Consider the following 15,647-nt stretch of genomic DNA (forward strand, 5'->3'; position numbering starts at 1 on the left):
CTGCCATTTAAAGGTTGGATGGAAACTTTGTATTTTCCCCCTGACGTGGAGGAGCATGGAATGGGTCCATTCAAAAATATATTGGTCATTGACAGGGTGCCAATTACCTAGTTGTGGCGCTAAATGACTACTGTTTAGCAGTAGCACTGCACTTGTGGAGTTTCAGATTCTGTCTATTTGCATAGGCCTTCCCACAGATGTCGCACACAAATGGTTTGACACCGGCGTGCACATGGCGCTCGTGATATTTTAGATGACTTGACTGGGTGAACCTTTTCCTACATTGATCACACTCGAACGGTTTCTCCCCGGTGTGAATGAGCATGTGAGCTTTAAGGGTAGGATTGCTAAAGAAACCTTTCCCACAAACGCTACAATGACACGGTTTCTTCCCCGTGTGAGTGACCATGTGATTTTTTAGGGTGTAACGTCTTGGAAAAACTTCCCCACAAATCTCGCACTTGAAAGAAGGCTTTTCTTCACCGTCTGTGTGCGTGTTTAGTTTATGTATGGTCAGGGTTCCGGACTGGGTGAAACTTTTACCACAAAGGTCACAGTGATACAATTTCTCACCCGTGTGCGTTATCTCGTGTCTTTTGCAATTACCCGAAGAATGAAACTTCTTGCCGCAAACGTCGCAAGAAAAAGGTTTTTCTTCCTTGTGTCTCCTCATGTGTTTATACAGATGGTCTCTCTTGGCGAAACATTTGCCGCACACGTCGCAGACGAAGCGTTTCTCCGGCGTTTCTCCAGGATGGCTGGCTACCATGTGCTTTCTGAGAGCATGTCCATTGTTGAAAGGTTGGCCACACACAGTACAGCTACGATCCTTTTCTTTATGAGTCATCATATGGGTTTTTAAGGACACTGCGGTGAAAAATGTTTTGCCACATGTTTCACAGCAATACTTCCTCTCCCCGGAGTGTGTTCCCTGGTGATAAGACAATCCTTCTCTGGTCTTTAAGACCTTTGGGCAGGAAGAGCAGCTGAATGTCCTCCTTTTTACAATGCACTTGTGCCTTTCCCCTACAAACCTTTTTTCACAAACCGCGCATGTGACCGTTTTCTCCGTTTTGTGACGTTTTTTGTGAGACTGCAAAGTGCATTTCTGGCGAAACACTGCATCGCAATCGGTACAGCTGAAGGTGTTCTCTAGGTGTTTAATTGAATGTTTCGCAAGCTGTTTAGCCAGATTAAAACCTTTCCCACAATGAGAGCATCTGTAGGACTTTGTATGGGACTGAATGTGTCTCGTCAGATACCATTTCTCCTTGAAACATTTTCCACAATGGGAACAGATGAGGGGCCCCTGGTGGGCGGCGTCTGCAGAATCCCCACACTGGACCTCTGGATCTTCCCCATCCCTACCTGCGTCTTGTTTGTCTGGGTCTGATGCAGATCTAGGTTGAAGAGAAAAGGTTAAGACAAGAGGATTCTAATATCCCATAACTCCTTGCATAAATGAGGAAGAATTCTAAACAAAAAAAGGGAGCTATGCTAGTTAGCAACAGCGCTGAATCTGTTTAATTTTCAAAAGCTTTCCGTATGGAATTATTAGCTTTTCCTAACCTGGGTATCTTCAACCTAGATGCAGATGGCGCCTGAGGGTCAAGGTCAGCATCGGGGAGCCATTCCTCGTCTGATGAAGGTGAGGGCAGGGGTGCAAGGCCAGGGTCTTCCTCCTGACTGTCAGACTCAGAAGATCCCTCATCTGTAACAGAGAGGGTCATTGTGGTGGTTGCTGTGCACATGCAGAAGAAACCAGGAGAGATAAATGTGATTCGTTTCAGGAAACTAGGCGTATGCCGCACGCCGCTACTCCACAGGAGAGGCGTTTGAAAGTAAACTTTTTTGTTGTTGTTGATCAAAATGCGTTTTTTGGCAGAAATGCCTTCTGGAACATGTGAACTTTCATGTGCCTTAATAACAAACTTGTAAGTCATCTGTAAATACGAATACAATTGTTAAATTACGAGCCTAGTTGGTTTAGCCACGGAAAAAGACAGGAACCTTCCCGCTAGCCATGATTGGCTGAGATAATGGATGGGCTGGACATGCCGAGAGATGAGTTTCGATTGGTCTGCCATGTAGCAGGCTTCTGTCTATAACATGAGCTGGTCAGTATGTGTAGTTAATCCTTTCTAACGCTGCTTTTTTGAAAGATATCACGTAGTAGAACTGGAGTGTTGCTCTCCACATTCTGGAGGACCGAGTTTTGAAATCAGTGGAATTAGAGTATGATAGCTAAGGAGATGGAGAGAATTCTGGCGTTTGATTGCAAATATATAGAGGGAGTATAAAAGAGAACACACAGAAGGCTGTTGTATAAAACACCTGTCCTGGATTACATCTTCAAACTAAGGGCAACCATGTCATCCGTGACAGAGAGGGAGAAGCGTCCATCCATGTATACGGGTAAGATAGTCTAGCTAGCTACATTTTCAGATATACGTTTACATTTTGTCAGAAAGTATTTTTTATTTCAAGTTAAAGCGTACTGTTAGCTAGCTAGCTAAAGTTAGCTGGCTGGCTCGCTAGTTAATGTTACGTGTATGATCGGTGTAGTAATATTATTTGTATCTCAGAGCCATTTGCATTGCTAGTTACAGCCTAATGTTAGCTAGCTAGCTAACATTGAACCTGGTTGTTTAGCTACCTGCAGATTCATGCAGTGTAGTAACGTTATGAGTTGGGATTGTGGTTCATTGTTTAGCGAGCTATCTACAGGTCTAAACAAAAGACTCCACTATGCAAGTAACCATTTCACTACACCTTCTGTATCCTGTGCATGTGACAAATAAACTTTTATTTTATTTGATATAGTGTGTGTTTACCAGAGATGGTAATGTGAAGAACATGACCTGCACCAAAGTCAAATTAGGATATAACGTTAGGCCAACGAGTGTCCAAGTTTTAAAATTCTCGAGTAGAATGCCCTGCTTTTATTTAGTGTCACACACAACCAATAATGATCATGTTGTGAGTTTATTTTCCTGTAATAATTAAGACAAATGAGCTAAAGTGAAGACATTGTCAGCTACATGGTCATTTTTTGAACTAGCTAGCCAGCTAACGTAACATTAACTAGCTAGCTAACAGCTAGAAACTAACCAAAACATTGTTTAGAATGTTGCTTTTAGTTGCCTGGTTTGCTAGATTGACATATACTAAATTCATTTTTAAAACGGGTGGTTTATTGGTGTTAAAATACACTAGATATGCTATTTTGGACCACCATGCAGCCTGTAGTTTTTGTGTTTATACTTTTTCATAACGACAAGTTTGTCGGATGACAATAGAATGTTCATGATGTCACTGCGACAACTGTCGATAGACGTAGTATAAACCAGCCTTTAGTCTTGAAATCTTTGGTTGTTTAGTTCACTACCGTACTCACTCTGTTTAGCACATGGCCTCACATGTAAATCCTTAAAGAGATGGGTGGGGCTAAGGCTTAAGAGGGTGTGAACGATGCTGAATGGGTGTAGACAAAGAAGAGCTCTCCAGTATGTTTGCCAAAACATTCAAAGACCATTTTCTCAAAAGTTTATCAACCTTCAAAGCAGGATTAGTGTCTCATTGTCCTGCAACTGAAGTGTATGATATACCATTTTCTAGCTCTGAGTCTCTACTTTTATCCAATGTAAAATAAAAAACAAAAAAAACAAAAAAAACTTTGCTACATAAGACCGAATCGAGCCGGTCGATCACAAGTGATTTAACTGTAGCAACAACAACAAAGATGTACACAATGTTGTAATATAATTGATGTTACACAGGAATGGGACATTTTCTGTTTCAACTGTACTTGGAACATCCATAGAGTTATATAGAGGACTCTAGATGGATAAAACCCGTTTTAGCATGGACTCTGCCATTTAGGGCTTCCACCATTTCAAAGTAGTCAACTGGGTGGGACTTCCTGTGGGTTAAGGAAGGATCACGATTCCATTTGGGTCATCAGGAGGAATCAGCCAATTAGTTATACTTGTGAGCAAACATTCCATAACTGTAGGTTGCAGTAAATCGCCAACCTTTGACTTTATTTATACCTGTTCAAAAAAAAAAAAAACTCCAGGTGGCAGGATGCACTGGGGTTGGGCGGTATCCAGATTTTCATATTGGCACACTGTCCTTCCCTCATCCCGGTATTTACGGTATTAGCACACAAGGGGGCGCTAAATACGCAAAAATGCCCATTGGGCGTCTAACCAGAATGCTAACAAAATTAGCACAAGTAATAGCGAATTTCCATAGAGGTTGCTAGTTAAATATTCTAACGAGCAAACTAAAATAAACTAAATTGCAAAGACAGGTAACCCAGCTCATAAAGTTATACAAGTATAGATAGTAGCTACTGAATGTCATCTTTGCTGAGTTTGGACATTTACAAGCAAATGTGAACGAGAGACATTGTGCAAGTGAACAAAGTTGACGCATGCTTGTCTGAAGGAAGAACCGCACCCAGCTCTGGAGCAACATGTGTACATGCGGTGTCGAGTCGCTACGACAACGGGCCTGCCTGCTCTGCTCGGAGAAGATAGGGGAGGAGCAGACTGAGTGGGCCGAGAACAGAGGGGATAAAAAAAATGGAAATCAAGCTGCAGTGGCAGCTGGACAGATAACTCATCCAAAAAGCTTTGACTTCTCAAACACGGTAGAAAGCTAACGCTATATGAGGCCCCATCTTAATTCAGCCACTTACTGAGATAACTAGCAAGTTAAACCAAACACACAGCTGGACTCACCTGCTCTCACTTTCTCTTGTTGTGCCGTTTACAAACAAACACGTGACTGGCTCAACTGTTCTGGGGGAACTACGGTAAGCTTCATAATGTCAAATAATGTAGCAGATGAAATGAACACAATCTGCATTATCTCCTAACCTATTGCACAAGTTGACTGCAGGTAGCTACACATATTGAAATGTATTGAGAAACTTCAAAGAAATAGTTAACTGTACTAAAATAAAATCTACCCGTGGCCATTTCAAAATACCCCGGTATACAGTATACCGCCCAAGCCTAGTATGCACCCTTTCAATTTGTTTGCCAACTCATACAAGTAGAAGAAAATTAACTTCAAAATGAAAATTGCCTGAATGGCGCTGCCGCTCACAAACGCCATAATGGGCCATATACACGGCCTCCAGAAACTATTCAAACCCCTTGACCAGGGCTGCCCAACCCTCTTCCTGGAGATCTACTGTCCTGTAGGTTTTCAGTCCAACCCTAATTTAGCATATCTGATTCAGCTAGTTAAGGTCTTGTTGAGCAGCTAATATGTAGAATGAGGTGTGTTAAATTAGGGTTGGACTGAAAACCCACAGGACGGTAGCTCTCCAGGAAGAGGGTTGGGCAGCCCTGCCCTTGACTTATTCCACATTTTGTTTTGTTACAGCCTGAATTCAAAATTGATTATTTCTCAACCACCTACATCCAGTACCCCATAATGGCAAAGTGAAAACATGTTTGGAGGAAATGTTGCAATTTTTTTTGCAAAATGTATTTTAAATGAAATACAGAAATCTAATTTACATAAGAGTCAATACATGTTAGAAATCTCCTTTGGCAGTGACTACAGCTGTGAGTCTTTCTGGGTAAGCCTCTAAGAGCTTTGCACAGCTGGACTGTGCAACATTTGCCCATAATCTTTTCCAAAACTCTTCAAGCTCTGTCAAATTGGTTGGTGATTATTGCTTGACAGGGTCTAAAATTAAACACCCGCCAAATGCGGGTAGATTTTGGCAATGCGGCTAAGATGTCCATTTCACCAGCCACGTTGGCGGGTGGCTTAGGGCTTCACAGTGCAAGCATTTCACTCGTATTTGTGAATAAAAATAGTCAAATATGACCACATTTATAGCAAAATAAATGCTGCAGTAGCTGTTTTTAAAAGTATTTGCCGTTTTGGTTCATAGCTGGTCAATTAAAAATCGCAAAGTCAAAAAAAACTACAAATCCTATAGCCTATTCCACCTCATGCTATAACACTGCCTGGCTAGGTTGTTTTTCAATGTTTAAGTTTCAACTGCTACAGAAGAGACAACGCGGCTACTAGTCACTCAATCGCAGAGGCACAAACATGACTCGAGTAGCGTTACCACGGTAACTTCCTGCCATAGATTTTCAAGCAGATTTAAGTCAGAATTGTAACTCTGCCACTAAGGAATATTCAGTCTTCTTGGTAAGCAACTCCAGTGTATATTTGGCCTTGTGTTTTAGGTTATTGTCCTGCTAAAATATGAATTTGTCTCCAAGTGTCTGGTGGAAAGCAGACAACCAGGTTTTCCTCTAGAATTTTCTGTGCTTAGCTCCATTGTTTTTTTATTTTATTTTTCATCTTGAAACTCCCCAGTCCTTAACGATTACAAGCATACATAAAACACGATGCAGCCACTACTATGCTTGAAAAGTGTGGAACTCAGTAATGTGTTTTATTTGCCCCATACATATCACCAGTGATGGAAAAAGTACCCAATAGTTATTTTTTCAATTGATGGATAGCCAGAGGCACACTCCAAGATCATTTACAAACAAAGCATGTGTGTTTAGTGAGGCAGTAGGAATGACCAGGGATGTTCTATTGGTAAGTGTGTGAATTGGACCAAAAAAACGACTTAAGTAGTACTTTCCAGTATTTTTACACCACCGCATATCACTTTGTATTCATGACAAAAAGTAAATTGCTTTGCCACATTTTTTGCTGTATTACTTTAGTGCCTTGTTGCAAACAGGATGCATGTTTTTTAATATTTGTATTCTGCACCGGCTTCCTTCTTTACACTGTCAATTACAGTGCATTCTGGAAGTATTCAGACCCCTTCTCTTTTTCCATATTTTGTTACGTTACAGCCTTATTCTAAAATTGATTACAATTGTTTCCCCCCCCTCAACAATCTACACACAATATCCGATAATGACAAAGTAAAAACAAGGTTTAGAATTGTTTGCAAATTTATAAAAAATAAATAATGAAATATCACATTTACATAAGTATTCAGACCATTTACTCAGTACTTTGTTGAAGCACCATTGGCAGCGATTACAGTACAGCCTCGAGTCTTCTTGGGTATGACGATACAAGCTTGGCACACCTGTATTTGGGGAGTTTCTCCCATTCTTCTCTGCAGATCCTCTCAAGCTCTGTCAGGTGGGATGGGGAGCGTCGCTGCACAGCTATTTTCAGGTCTTTCCAGAGATATTCGATTGGGTTCAAGTCTGGGCTCTGGCTGGGCCGCTCAAGGACATTGAGACTTTTCCCGAAGCCACTCCTGTGTTGTCTTTGCTGTGTGCTTAGGGTCGTTGTCCTGTTGAAAGTTGAACCTTCGCTCCAGTCTGAAGTCCTGAGCGCTCTGGAGCAGGTTTTCATCAAGGATCTCTGTATTTTGCACTGTTCATCTTTCCCTAGATCCTGACTAGTCTCCCAGTCCCTGCCGCTGAAAAACATCCCCACAGCATGATGCTACCACCACCATGCTTCACCGTAGGGATGGTGCCAGGTTTCCTCCAGACGTGACGCTTGGCATTCAGGTCAAAGAGTTCAATCTTGGTTTCATCAGACTAGAGAACCTTGTTTCTCATGGTCTGAGAGTCCTTTAGGTGCCTTTTGGCAAACTCCAAGCGGGCTGTTACAGTGAGGAAAAAAAGTATTTGATCCCCTGCTGATTTTGTACGTTTGCCTACTGACAAACAAATGATCAGTCTATAATTTTAATGGTAGGTTTATTTGAACAGTGAGAGACAGAATAACAACAACAAAATCCAGAAAAACATGTCAAAATTGTTATAAATTGATTTGCATTTTAAATTAGGGAAATAAGTATTTGACCCCCTCTCAATCAGAAAGATTTCTGGCTCCCAGGTGTCTTTTATACAGGTAACAACTGAGATTAGGAGCACCTGTCCACAGAAGCAATCAATCAATCAGATTCCAAACTCTCCACCATGGCCAAGACCAAAGAGCTCTCCAAGGATGTCAGGGACAAGATTGTAGAACTACACAAGGATGGAATGGGCTACAAGACCATCGCCAAGCAGCTTGGTGAGAACGTGACAACAGTTGGTGTGATTATTCGCAAATGGAAGAAACACAAAATAACTGTCAATCTCCCTCGGCCTGGGCCTCCATGCAAGATCTCACCTCGTGGAGTTGCAATGATCATGAGAACGGTGAGGAATCAGCCCAGAACTACACAGGAGGAACTTGTCAATGATCTCAAGGCAGCTGGGACCATAGTCACCAAGAAAACAATTGGTAACACACTACGCCATGAAAGACTGAAATCCTGCAGCGCCCGCAAGGTCCCCCTGCTCAAGAAAGCACATATACAGGGCCGTCTGAAGTTTGCCAATGAACATCTGAATGATTCAGAGGAGAACTGGGTGAAAGTGTTGTGGTCAGATGAGACCAAAATGGAGCTCTTTGGCATCAACTCAACTCGCCATGTTTGGAGGAGGAGGAATGCTGCCTATGACCCCCAAGAACACCATCCCCACCGTCAAACATGGAGGTGGAAACATTATGCTTTGGGGGTGTTTTTCTGCTAAGGGGACAGGACAACTTCACCGCATCAAAGGAACGATGGACGGGGCCATGTACCGTCAAATCTTGGGTGAGAACCTCCTTCCCTCAGCCAGGGCATTGCAAATGGGTCGTGGATGGGTATTCCAGCATGACATTGACCCAAAACAAATGTCCAAGGCAACAAAGGAGTGGCTCAAGAATAAGCACATTAAGGTCCTGGAGTGGCCTAGCCAGTCTCCAGACCTTAATCCCATAGAAAATCTGTGGAGGGAGCTGAAGGTTCGAGTTGCCAAACGTCAGCCTCGAAACCTTAATGACTTGGAGAAGATCTGCAAAGAGGAGTGGGACAAATGCGTTTTTCTGGATTTTTTTGTTGTTATTCTGCCTCTCACTGTTCAAATAAACCTACCATTAAAATTATAGACTGATCATGTCTTTGTCAGTGGGCAAACACACAAAATCAGCAGGGGATCAAATACTTTTTCCCCTCACTGTATGTGCCTTTTACTGAAGAGTGGCTTCCGTCTGGCCACTCTACCATAAAGGCTGATTGGTTTAGTGCTGCAGAGATGGTTGTCCTTCTGGAAGGTTCTCCCATCTCCACAGAGGAACTCTGGAGCTCTGTCAGAGTGACCATCGGGTTCTTGGTCACCTCCCTGACCAAGACCCTTCTCCCCCGATTGCTCAGTTTGGCCGGGCGGCCAGCTCTAGGAAGAGTCTTGGTGGTTCCAAATGTCTTCCATTTAAGAATGATGGAGGCCACTGTGTTCTTGGGGACATTTAATGCTGCATTCATTTTTTGGTACCCTTCCCCAGAGCTGTGCCTCGACACAATCCTGTCTCAGAGCTGGACGGACAATTCCTTCCACCTCATGGCTTGGTTTTTGCTCTGACATACACTGTCAACTGTGCAGTGGTGGAAAAAGTACGCAATTGTCATACTTGAGTAAAAGTAAAAGATACCTTAATAGAAATTGACTCAAGTAAAAGTTAGTCACCCAGTGAAACACTACCTGAGTAAAAGTCTAAAAGTATTTGGTTTTAAATGTAATTCCTAAAATATACTTAAGTATCAAAAGTAACAATTTTTTCAAATTCCTTATATTAAGCAAACGGCACCATTCTTTTTTTTTTTTTTTTTACGGATAGCCAGGGGCACACTATCACTCGCATCGTTTACAAATTAAGGATTTGTGTTTAGTTTAGTCCACCAGATCAGAGGCAGTAGGGATGACCAGGGATGTTCTCTTGATAAGTGCCTGAATTGGACCATTTTCCTGTCCTGCTAAGCATTCAAAATGTAACTAGTACTTTTGGGTGTCAGGGAAAATGTATGGAGTAAAAAAAGTACATTCTTTTCTGTATGAATGTAGTTAAGTAAAAGTTGTCAAATATATATAGTAAAGTACAGACACAGCAAAAAAAAACTACATAAGTAGTACTTTAAAGTATTTTTTCTTAAGTAAATAATAATAATAATAATTAAGTACTTTACACCACCGCAACTGTGGGACCTTATATAGACAGGTGTGTGCCAGACAAGCTGACAGACAAGCTGTCTTCATCAGGGTATAATTATTTGCTGGATATTGCCGGGAACTGGGACACACTGTCGTACACGTCGATCCAGAGCATCCCAAACACGCTCAATGGATTGACATGTCTGGTGAGTATGCAGGCCGTGGAAGAACTGAGCACACTTCTCCAGCGGCCATCAAAGGTGAGCATTTGCCCACTGAAGTCTGTCACAACGCCGAACTGTAGTCAGGTCAAGACCCTGGTGAGGTCGACGAGCTTCACTGAGACGGTTTCTGACAGTTTGTGCTGAAACTCTTCAGTTATGCAAACCCACAGTTTCAACCGCTGTCCGGGTGGCTGGTCTCAGACGATCCCGCAGGTGAAGAAGCCGGTTGTGGAGGTCCTGGGCTGGCGTGGTTACACGTGGTCTGTGGTTGTGAGGCCATTTGGACATACTGCCAAATTCTCTAAAATGACATTGGAGGCGGCTTATAGTAGAGAAATAAACATTCAATTCTCTGGCAACAGCTCTGGTTGACATTCCGGGAGTCAGCATGTCAATTGCACGCTCCCTCAAAACTTGAAACATCTGTGGCATTATGTTGTTTGATAAAACTGTACATTTTAGAGAGGCCTTTTATTGTCCCCAGCACAAGGTGCACCTGTGTAATGATCATGCTGTGTAATCAGCTTCTTGATATGCCACACCTGTCAGGAGGATGGATTATCTTGGCAAAGGAGAAATGCTCACTAACAGGGATGTAAACAAATGTGTGTGCAAAATTTGAGCGAATTTTATTTTTATTTCACCTTTATTTAACCAGGTAAGCCAGTTGAGAACAAGTTCTCATTTACAACTGCGACCTGGCCAAGATAAAGCAAAGCAGTGCAATAAAAACAACACAGAGTTACATATGGGGTAAAAAACAAAGTCAAAAATACAACAGAAAATATATATACAGTGTGTGCAAATGTAGCAAGTTATGGAGGTAAGGCAATAAAAGGCTATAGTGCAAAATAATTACAATAGTATTAACACTGGAATGCTAGATGTGCAAGAGATTATGTGCAAATAGAGATACTGGGGTGCAAAAGAGCAAAATAAATAACAATATAGGGATGAGGTAGTTGGGTGGGCTAATTTCAGATGGGCTGTGTACAGGTGCAGTGATCGGTAAGCTGCTCTGACAACTGATGCTTAAAGTTATTGAGGGAGATGAGAGTCTCCAGCTTCAGAGATTTTTGCAATTCGTTCCAGTCATTGGCAGCAGAGAACTGGAAGGAATGGCGGCCAAAGGAGGTGTTGGCTTTGGGAATGACCAGTGAGATATACCTGCTGGAGCGCAGACTACGGGTGGGTGCTGCTATGGTGACCAATGAGCTAAGATAAGGCGGGGATTTGCCTAGCAGTGATTTATAGATGGCCTGGAGCCAGTGGGTTTGACGACGAACATGTAGTGAGGACCAGCCAACAAGAGCGTACAGGTCACAGTGGTGGGTAGTGTATGGGGCTTTGGAGACAAAACGGATGGCACTGTGATAGCAAATTGGATGTAGTCTGAGTAGAGTGTTGGAGGCTATTTTGTAAATGACATCGCCGAAGTCAAGGATCGGTAGGATAGTCAGTTTTACGAGGGCATGTTTGGCAGCATGAGTGAAGGAGGCTTTGTTGCGAAATAGGAAGCCGATTCTAGATTTAACTTTGGATTGGAGATTCTTAATGTGAGTCTGGAAGGAGAGTTTACAGTCTAACCAGACACCTAGGTATTTGTAGTTGTCCACATACTCTAGGTCAGACCCGTCGAGAGTGGTGATTCTAGTCGGGTGGGGCGGGTGCCAGCAGCGTTCGATTGAAGAGCATGCATTTAGTTTTACTAGTGTTTAAGAGCAGTTGGAGGCTACTGAAGGAGTGTTGTATGGCATTAAAGCTTGTTTGGAGGTTTGTTAACACAGTGTCCAATGAAGGGCCAGGTGTATACAAAATGGTGTCGTCTGCGTAGAGGTGGATCTGAGAGTCACCAGCAGCAAGAGCGACATCATTGATATACACAGAGAAAAGAGTCGGCCCAAGAATTGAACCCTGTGGCACCCCCATAGAGACTGCCATAGGTCCAGACAACAGGCCCTCTGATTTGACACACTGAACTCTATCTGAGAAGTAGTTGGTGAACCAGGCGAGGCAGTCATTTGAGAAACCAAGGCTATTTAGTCTGCCAATAAGAATGCGGTGGTTGACAGAGTCGAAAGCCTTGGCCAGGTCGATGAAGACGGTTGCACAGTACTGTCTATTATCGATCGCGGTTATAATATCGTTTAGGACCTTGAGCGTGGCTGAAGTGCACCCATGACCAGCTCGGAAACCGGATTTCATAGCGGAGAAGGTACGGTGGGATTCGAAATGGTCAGTGATCTGTTTGTTAACTTGGCTTTCGAATACTTTCGAAAGGCAGGGCAGGATGGATATAGGTCTGTAGCAGTTTGGATCTAGAGTGTCACCCCCTTTGAAGAGGGGGATGACCGCGGCAGCTTTCCAATTTCTGGGGATCTCAGACGTTACGAAAGAGAGATTGAACAGACTAGTAATAGGGGTTGCGACAATTTCGGCAGCTAGTTTTAGAAAGAAAGGGTCCAGATTGTCTAGCCCAGCTGATTTGTAGGGGTACAGATTTTGCAGCTCTTTCAGAACATCAGCTGTCTGAATTTGTGTGAAGGAGAAGCGGGGGGGGGGGGGCATGGGCAAGTTGCAGTGGAGGGTGCAGAGTTGGTGGCCGGGGTAGTGGTAGCCAGGTGGAAAGCATGGCCAGCCGTAGCAAAATGCTTGTTGAAATTCTCGATTATTGTAGATTTATCGGTGGTGATAGTGTTTCCTAGCCTCAGTGCAGTGGGCAGCTGGGAGGAAGTGCTCTTATTCTCCATGGACTTTACAGTGTCCCAAAAGTTTTTGGAGTTAGTGCTACAGGAAATAAGCGTTTTGTGCGTATGGAAAATGTCTGGGATCTTTTATTTCAGCTCATGAAACATGGGACCAACACTTTAAATGATATGTTTATATTTTTGTTCAGTATAGATCAGTCACTCATTTAAAGCACATCTAAGAAGCGGTAGATCTGTTCTTTGTGCACTATTTCTATGCTTCCCATTCTTATGTTCTGTTTTTTGTGTCTTATACTTTCGGAATATACAATATTTTAGATGGTACAATGATTCTCTACAATATACTTGCTTGTTTTGTCACAAACTGAAATTAAGCGAACAATTCGAATTTTAACAAACAGTAAATGGCGGAGCGGTTTCTGCATAGTGCATCTTTAAATTCAGGCTGTAACAATAAAATGTGGATAAAGTCAAGGAGTGCGAATACTTTCTGAAGGCAAAGCGATATCTCTATAATTCTCTATGTGCTTCCCATGCTCTCACACACACTAATGGGACAGATACAATGTTGCATCCTCTAACTCTCTCTATGGGAACATCCAACAACAATACATTTATAATCCATGTAAAAACAACCACAAATCACTCACCCTTTACTGCTCCTTTTTGTGTCGCAACTGCTTCTCTAACATCTCCCGGACAGATAATAATTACACGAGATTTTACTTCTGGGTTAAACGAGTTTACTTCTTCTCCACCGCTCGCTCCTTCTCCACCAGTGTTCTCCACCGCTCTCACCTCCATCTCGTCCACGGTCATGAGTAACGATATTTTCTCCATCGAGCTTTTACTCAACACTTCCATGAATGACGCAAACTTCATCTGAAAGATGAATAAGAAGAACTACCTGAATTACTGATACCGTCACTGACCATTCAAAATAAACACTCACTGACCGCCTGGTTTCTAGAACATCTAAAAAATATATATATATATTCTATGCCAGGGCACTAGGTTTTCGTTTCAACCCCAGTTGTAACTCAACTGAGAATCCGGTGCGCTAGATTATGGTTGGAGCGAAAACCCACAGGATGGTAGCGCCCCAGGAACAAGGTTGGAGAACCCTGTTCTAGGCTAAAGTTAGCTAGCACATTTTCAATCAATTTTGATTCATAGAGAATGATAGAGGCCTCTAGTAGCCAAAAGCCCGATTTAGCATGGGCAGCGACATTGAGGGCTTCCGCCATTTTAAAGTAGTCAACTGCGTGGGGATTCCTATGGGTTGTCTCTTCAATGGCGCTGTCCATGCTGTCACAGAACCTATAATAGCACATATATACAAATGAGTCCTCTATTTATCTATATGGTTTGATCACGGATTATTGGTTTGATGATGAACTTCACTCACTTTGTTGGTTGTATTCACACGCTCCATTTCTCTCTTCAGTAAACGGTTGTCTTTATTCTCCAAAACAGCAGCACACACGTCGAGGAGTCGCCCCATCTCCCTAACTGTTGATTCAACTAATAACCCCATAATGTGGGATAACTGTGTCTGAAATATATCTTTGCTCGACATGACTGCTAGCTAGTTATTTCAGAAATAGCCTACTTTGAGAATTTCTAGTTTGCGTCTTTTCCGCTGTCTAATGTTTCCGGCCTTACGCTGTATTATTGTCCGAAATGAAACACGCAATCGAGCAGAAATGTTCCTACCATTTTCTGTAACATGGGGTGTATTCACTAGGAACCAAACGAAACGTTGAGGGACCTACCTGAATTAGACCAATAGAAACAGTCGTTTCCGTTGCAAAACGTGTATTACTAATGATTACAGCCCTGGTGAACATGTTGTATGTAGAATTAGGATACCTAATGCGCTCCTATCAATGGCGTGGAATTTGTTAGATCATTAAACATACAAATGTGTCATAAGTATTTAAAACTAATACCGTGAGGTATTGAAAAATACACATATTGTGAGCTGACAAAAATGAAGACGAGGGTGTTCACAGTCAGAAGTCAGCTGCAGATAAATGTGGTTGCCTTTATTTTCTCATGCTTCAATCTTAGGCATTTTGTTCTGATTCTGCCACAGTTAAGGCTAGAGTCCTTCATTGTAACAGTTACAAAGTGGATTCCCCGCCTCTGTTTCGTAAAAAGCTGAGGCATATGGGCCTTGAGAAATGTAACCGATTCATAGACAGAGCTATGGATGCAAGGACTGACCATCCATGATATAAAAATGATTGTTTTGAGGCTAAAGCAGTATTTGTTTACATTTACATTGTTTACAAACATTGGAGTAAAACAAGCTTTTGGGTTTGATCTGCTGGGGTACAAGAGATGAACTAACCTCATGAAGCATTTATACAATATTCTTAAAGAACCAATGGGTATATATCATGAATCTATCAATTCAAAAATGGATGTAGAGACTAAGGATTTTAGATTGAAATGAGCATTGAAACGATTGTAAATCGCATTATTTTTGTGTCCAACTGTTAGCATTGACCCTGCGGCAGACTAAAACATTACTCTAGTCCAGTCTCCAGATTATAATCTCAGTGATTAATAACAGCAATATGTCAGACAGTTTCCAGTTAATAATAATTCCAGGATTAGATTGCCTCTAGGGCATAATGGGTCTGTTTACCAGACACAGATTAGTCCAGAGCAGGACTAAAAAAATATTCTCAATAGAGATTCTCCATTATAATATTTGTTTT

General features: G+C 42.2%; 1 protein-coding gene across 1 annotated transcript; it reads right to left on the reverse strand.

Moving 5' to 3' along the window:
- Nucleotides 1-6: 6 nt before the first annotated feature.
- On the reverse strand, nucleotides 7-14,551 carry LOC311119560 (uncharacterized protein). The gene is made up of 4 exons (XM_084194238.1): nucleotides 14,327-14,551; nucleotides 13,569-13,800; nucleotides 1,570-1,711; nucleotides 7-1,400 (listed from the first exon to the last, which is right to left on the reverse strand). The coding sequence occupies exons 1-4, from the start codon at nucleotides 14,495-14,497 to the stop codon at nucleotides 128-130; spliced, it is 1,818 nt and encodes a 605-aa protein (XP_084050364.1). The 5' UTR covers nucleotides 14,498-14,551; the 3' UTR covers nucleotides 7-127.
- Nucleotides 14,552-15,647: the final 1,096 nt, after the last annotated feature.

Source organism: Coregonus lavaretus (genome assembly GCF_964263955.1).
Source record: "Coregonus lavaretus genome assembly, contig: HAP1_SCAFFOLD_3213, whole genome shotgun sequence".
NCBI classification, from domain to species: Eukaryota; Metazoa; Chordata; class Actinopteri; order Salmoniformes; family Salmonidae; genus Coregonus; species Coregonus lavaretus.